The sequence below is a fragment of the Eurosta solidaginis genome, chromosome 2 (assembly GCF_040869045.1).
Source record: "Eurosta solidaginis isolate ZX-2024a chromosome 2, ASM4086904v1, whole genome shotgun sequence".
Lineage (NCBI taxonomy): Eukaryota > Metazoa > Arthropoda > Insecta > Diptera > Tephritidae > Eurosta > Eurosta solidaginis.
In genome coordinates, this window is record NC_090320.1 from 173,402,118 (window position 1) to 173,409,295 (window position 7,178).

Below are 7,178 nucleotides of genomic sequence, written 5' to 3' on the forward strand. Positions count from 1 at the left end.
TAAGCTTGACAGAATCGGAGAATATCTATGTCAAAAGGCAAGAAGGGATATCAACCGGAAACGTTACAGTTGGGTAGCACAATGAAATATTTGGGTAATGTTTTATAAACGCCGCAATACCAAATGTTTATGAAAAATAACGCCGGGAATATTGAAAATGGGTGCCCGATTCATAGTTTTTCTTTGAACAGAAAACCATGTCTTGTAAAACGTTACCAATATTTTAATAAATTTACAACAGCGCCAACAAATACGCAAATACACTGCAAATTTTTAAATTTTCCTAAAAGCTAACAATATAAACTGTCAAGTAAACTCGAACAGTTTCGATAGATTTTTTCCTAAGTTATGACAGTGCTGGAAATTTTCAGTGGGATATTAGTTCAGGTACCTACAATTTAGGCGAACTAGCACCCAGCCTGAATGCTTTTATATTCAATAATCGAATGTACCTAAATTAAAATTTTTTCTTGTCATACTTATGCTGCTACAATTACGAAATTTTTTTATGCTTTCTTGTTTTGATTAATAAGGTTTGGTTAATAAGGCCGTATATGAATATGTCTTTGATTCCAAACTAGAAAAGCGGACGAAACTTTATCGGAAAAGCAAATTACAATAACAATAACTCATATGCGAAGACGAGACCAACATTACACACAAAATAAATGAGCGAAACATGTTTTTGTTCATTTTGAAAACTTTATTTTTCGTGAAGTTTCTTCACAATAAAACAAAAGAAAATAATGAGTGAAAATTATGGATTCCTTTTTGGTTTAAATGACTTCTCCAGGACTTTGATTTTCGTTTTGTATTTATGCACAAATTTTTCCAAAAAAAAAAAATAAATTTTTGGTTGTTAAAATGGCACAAAAACCTAACGAAATTCAAACTGGCTGATTGGTTTTTAACAAACATATTGTATTTTTCTTGTATCTTCTTTGTTTGAATATACATAGTTTACTCACTTACACCAGTACTGAAGCCGTATTAAGAAGGAGCACGATAAAAAATTTAGAAAAAAATACAAGAAAAATACACGAAAAGGAAGTAGTGTCATATAGGCATGAAATATTTTTCAAATTTAAATCATGCCCTATATTTAACATTTTATGTGTTGCGTTGTGGGACTAAATAGCCGCCTGGTGCAACAACATAACATACTTGGGGGTCTTCTTGAACATGTACTCGTGGATCATCTTCAATATATTCACTGTAAGGATCTTCGAGGTGCTCAATATAACGTTCTTCAACTTGTTGAATATGTACATCTGCCGAGTTTCGCGAACGATGATCGTAGACCTGCTGAGTACTCCTTGAGCTCCTTTCTAAATGTTCCTCTTCCACTTCTGACACAATTGAAAAAACTTTATTCTTTGCCTTCAATTGCAAGTCCAAGGGTAAAACTGAAACGGAGTCTGCCATTGCCTTGAAGAAGGAATGTATTGGACTTCCAGTTGCTGTTGATTGCGGTACTTCTGTTTGCCGACTGGTTAAAAAATTTTGTAAAACACTAGCTACTGAAGGTTGCGACTGATGAGTTCTTTTCTTGGCACTAGGAGTTGATGTTCTTGTTGTCGATGAAGAAGTTCGGGGTAGGCTTATAGTATCGTCATCTTGCAAAAACTCTTCATTAAAGCTCTCATAAGCCGATTCGGACCTTTGGAAATTTGTTTTAGTTTGTCGTTCCTGTATATAAGGGCGGAGAAATTCCATCTGACGCTCATACTTCCACCTTTTACAGGCGGACGCACCATCTCCACTTCTGGTTTTTCGTTTTTTAATATTTCTCGAATAGCTATCCCCTAGAGATTTCCACTTTTCTTTACATAAAGTTTCTAGAAATAAAAAAAAAAAAACAATACTCATATTATATCTTTGTTTTTTTTTTCAGATTTCTTGCAACAGGCGATTCATTCAAGACAATTGCGTCTTCTTTTCGATTGGGAAACTCAACAGTAGCAGATATAGTGCATTCCACTTGCAAAGCATTATGGGACGTGTTGTCAGAAGTAGTAATGCCAACACCTAATGAGAGCACATGGAAGAAAATAGAAAGGGAATTTTCTGAAAAATGGAACTATAGTAACTGCATAGGAGCACTCGATGGAAAACATGTGGAGATTTTCGCTCCCCCAAAAACGGGCTCGCTCTTCTTCAATTATAAGAAGTTCTTTTCTGTTGTTCTGCTCGCCCTAGTAGACGCAGACTACAAATTCATTTATGTCAATGTAGGCGATTTGGGGAAAAATAGCGACGCTGGTATATTTTCGCGTTCAGATTTGGCTAGGCGACTGGAAAATAACAGTTTCAATATACCAGGCACAAAAAAATTGCCAGGAACTAACATTGAAATACCACACGTTATAGTTGGTGACGAAGCTTTCCCTTTGAAACCCTATCTTATGCGACCTTATCCTGGCTCACAACTAACCGATATGAAGAAAAAGGTCTATAATTATAGGCACAGCAGAGTCCGAAGAGTTTCCGAGAATGCGTTCGGAATTTTATCTCAGAAATTTCGAGTGTACTATCGAAAAATATGCCTCAGCCCAGAACACGTAGATAATGTCATCCTGGCCACTTATGCTCTGCACAATTTTTTAAGAGATGATTCAGTACAGACTGAATACGAAGATTGTGGCGAGCTTCGTTTGAGAGATCTTCCCCGTATAGGAGGTAATTTTGTAAATAACGCCATACAGGTACGGGATAAACTTAAGGACTACTTCAATTCACCTCAAGGAACCGTGTCATGGCAGAATGATATTGCACTACAAGGAACTCGTCGAAGTTAAATTATATAATTTATTTAATAAATTCAAATACATTACTAATGTAAACAACTAATCTAAATTTAACCATATAAAATCGTTCTATCTCGGCAGCTGTTTCAGAAACGCCCTATCTCAGGATTTTATGCATAATGTCAAAATGTATTGAATTTGAGGTCAGATAAGGCGTTTTTAAACAAAATCTGAAATATGGATTTCTTCAAACGTTTTCTGAGATAGGCCGCTTCCGAAACAACTGCCGAAATAAGGTGATTTTCCACACTGCAGTCGCAATGAAGTACAATATTTTTTATGCCACAAATTGGTCAAACGGCTTGATATATTTAATAAATTCAAATACAATATTAAAGTAAAACACTTTATATCCATATTTAATTATATAATATATAATATTTTTTATGCCACAAATTGGCCAAACGGCTTGATATATTTAATAAATTCAAATAAAATATTAAAGTAAAAAACTTTATATCCATATTAAATTATATATTATATAATATTTTTTATGCCACAAATTGGCCAAATGGCTTGATATATTTAATAAATTCAAATACAATATTAAAGTAAAAAACTTTATATCCATATTTAATTATATATTATATAATATTTTTTATGCCACAAATTGGCCAAACGGCTTGATATATTTAATAAATTCAAATACAATATTAAAGTAAAAAACTTTATATCCATATTTAATTATATATTATATAATATTTTTTATGCCACAAATTGGCCAAACGGCTTGATATATTTAATAAATTCAAATACAATATTAAAGTAAAAAACTTTATATCCATATTTAATTATATATTATATAATATTTTTTATGCCACAAATTGGCCAAACGGCTTGATATATTTAATAAATTCAAATACAATATTAAAGTAAAAAACTGTATATCCATATTTAATTATATAATATATAATATTTTTTATGCCACAAATTGGCCAAACGGCTTGATATATTTAATTAATTCAAATACAATATTAAAGTAAAAAACTTTATATCCATATTAAATTATATATTATATAATATTTTTTATGCCACAATTTGGCCAAATGGCTTGATATATTTAATAAATTCAAATACAATATTAAAGTAAAAAACTTTATATCCATATTTAATTATATATTATATAATATTTTTTATGCCACAAATTGGCCAAACGGCTTGATATATTTAATAAATTCAAATACAATATTAAAGTAAAAAACTTTATATCCATATTTAATTATATATTATATAATATTTTTTATGCCACAAATTGGCCAAACGGCTTGATATATTTAATAAATTCAAATACAATATTAAAGTAAAAAACTTTATATCCATATTTAATTATATATTATATAATATTTTTTATGCCACAAATTGGCCAAACGGCTTGATATATTTAATAAATTCAAATACAATATTAAAGTAAAAAACTTTATATCCATATATAATTATATAATACTAGCCTTTACCCGCGGCCCCGTCCGCAAGGAGAAATTTAAATATATTGGCTATTCGCATTAGCCTGCTTATCAAGTTATCTGTTTAAAATTTTGTTTTCTGTCTAATGCATTTTATTTTTGTAATTGAGTAAAAAAAAAGAACTAAATGAGCTGATAACCTGATAGGATCCCTAATGATTCCGAAATTATCCAGAAAAATCTACGAAATGGTCTCCAAAAGTTCCCGGAATAGTCCCAAAAAAACCCGAAATGACAACGACAAGATTCTAGACGTATCCAGAGAACCACACAGAAATGATCCCTGAAGGTGTTCCAAAATGATCCCGAAAAGGTTCCGAAATTACCCTGACGGGCTCCCGGGCAGATCTCAAAAACCATCCAGAAAATATCCAGAAAGGGTCCCTAAATTATCCCGACATACTCCAGAAAAAGTTCCGAAATGGCTCCGAGGGGATCCACGACGGATCGCGAAAACCATACAGAAATGATGCCGAAAGGGTCCGCAAATGATCCCGTATTAGTCGAGAAAAATTCCCGAATTGACCAAGACGGGATCCCGGTCGAATCCCAAAAACCATCCAGAAATGATGCCGGTAGGTATCACAAATGATCCCGAAAACCATACAGAAATGATGCCGAAAGGGTTACCAAATGATCCCGTATTAGTCGCGAAATAGTCCCGAAATGACCCTGATTGGATCCTGGACGGATCCCGAAAACCATCTAGCAATGATGCCGGAAGGTACCTCAAATGAACCCGTATTAGGCTATATGCGTGCCAAATTTCATACAAATCCGTCCAGCCGTTCTTGCGTGATTGAGTCACAAAGACAAACGTCTGGACAAACATCCAAACATCTTAACATCCAAACTTTCCCATTTGTAATATATATTAGATTAGATAGATTATACAAGGCGAGTCACTCTAGCTCAACTTCGATCTGGATACTGTAACAGGTTAACCTATACCTATCCAGAATCAACCCCGACATACTAAATGTATGCCCTGCTTGCAATGTGTCCCTACATGACACCAACCATCTCTTTAATTGTAATGTGGAACCAACACCTCTAACACCCCTCACATTATGGTCCACCCCTGTTGAAACAGCAAGTTTCCTTGGACTCCCGTTAGAGGATATTGATCACAATTTGTGATCGGTCACACCTATTGGATGGCGAAGCACTGCTACAACAACAACTATAGTTTCTTACGCCGACGACTGCACGATAATGGCAACCGAACCTGGACCTCCAATAGACAATTTATAAAATAAAAATAAATGTAAGGCGCGATAACCTCCGAAGAGATCTAAGGCCGAGCTTCTCTTCCAATTTGCGTTGTGCTCCTCTTGATTTTTCCCTACAAATAGACGAATTAGTTTCTAGAATAAACTGCTATCTTCCCAGACTTTCTGGTTTCTTCAGCTCGCACGACCTGGTACCTTCACCGAACAAATAAACGCAAATTTTGAACGTCTTAGGGGTAAAGTTCGATTACACTGTCACCTTTAAGGCTTTTTTAAGCCATAACAATAATAGCGGAAAGACCACGATTAAACCTTTAGTGTCTTCATTGGCTCCTTGCGCAATTGATTATAGTTTATCACCTGTTGCAACAAATTCATTACCCTCGCTGTAAACTGTCTGCAAGCGTGAATGATTTATTATTTAACTAAAACATGGATATATTCTACGCAACCTCTCGGAAAATGCAAACGCAAGAACAAAAACAGTTTACTCACCATCTGCTCCAATTTCCTTTGAGATTTCGGCCCAAATATTGTTTTTCCTCGTAGTATTCATGTAATGCTCATTTTGTAAATTGTAAAGTTCGGGATAATTACTTATTAAAATAATAAGCTGTTCCTCGTTTATTTGCATTTTGTAAATATATTAAACTAGGCCAATAATAATTTTGTAAACATATTTTGCCGCTCGGTAATTCACACCTAGCGGCAGCAGCACTGCGCGACACTTCCCAAAGCGGCATTTTTGCCTAGTTGATCAAATTTGCCGCGCTGTGCCGGGTCGCAAGAATACATGCAAAGAATATTTGGCAGTTCAGTGCAGTGCTGCGTAGTGCAGCCTAATGTGGCCTTACCTTAACAAACGTCACGTTTAATGACACCAGATATCATAGTAAATTTTACCAAGTAGCGTAACTAACAGCTGATCTTTGAAATTCGCACATTCACACGCACAGTTCTCGACTCAGTTTCCAAAAAAAACTTTAGAATATTTAGCTTAAATTTTAAAGTGATATAATCCTTACCAATTGATATATATATAGAATATATAAGGCGTTTTTGTTGTTATTAAAAGAATCTTTTTATTTATATTAAAGTTTTTATCATTTATTTTTGAACTTTACTTTAACAATTTCATGCATTTTTAAAGCATTTTCGTGCATATAAATACAACCATGTGCATATACGTTTTGACATTACATTTTATACACGTTCGTATTTGCCATTCTCATTGTTTCTAAATTCGTAAACAGTGACTGCGGATATTCTGTGTGATTTTTCGAAAAAATGTATTATTTTTGTGAAATTTTATACTTAATCTGTGGTATTGTGGTGGTCAAAAAGCTTTTATGCAAAAATACTTAGCCTCACAACGCGACAATGTATTTCGTAATGTCGAAGTACTTATATGTATATGTATTTAATGTGGAAGCTTGCATTTGAGAACACGGTTGCCACTTCAGTCCATTCCCTTCCACCCCTATATGGTCCAGTGGTCCCTTTTTCTCAATTTTGGTTCTTTTTCGGCACGGGTTTGGTACTTTTTTCGTTAAATTTTGGTCCCAAAAGGCAAAATGGTTTGGCAACCGTGTTTGAGAATGCACGTGATAAGGTTGCATTTTTCCGAACTTAATTTTTTTTAAATAATGAAATAGCAGTATGCAAGCGACTGCCAT

The 7,178-nt window shown here is 34.0% G+C and overlaps 1 protein-coding gene across 1 annotated transcript; it reads right to left on the reverse strand.

Moving 5' to 3' along the window:
• Positions 1 to 694: 694 nt before the first annotated feature.
• On the reverse strand, positions 695 to 6,179 carry LOC137242461 (uncharacterized). Its single transcript, XM_067769746.1, has 2 exons — positions 5,998 to 6,179; positions 695 to 1,838 (listed from the first exon to the last, which is right to left on the reverse strand). Exons 1-2 carry the CDS (start codon positions 6,134 to 6,136, stop codon positions 1,111 to 1,113), a joined length of 867 nt encoding a protein of 288 aa, XP_067625847.1. The 5' UTR covers positions 6,137 to 6,179; the 3' UTR covers positions 695 to 1,110.
• Between the last annotated feature and the right edge of the window lie 999 nt (positions 6,180 to 7,178).

Coding starts and splice junctions, on each gene's coding strand:
- LOC137242461 (XM_067769746.1), bottom strand. CDS start 6,136: ATGCAAATAAACGAGGAACAGCTTATTATTTTAATAAGTAATTATCCC. Junction 1,839..5,997: donor AAAGGAAATTGGAGCAGATG/GTGAGTAAACTG, acceptor TTTTATTTCTAG/AAACTTTATGTAAAGAAAAG.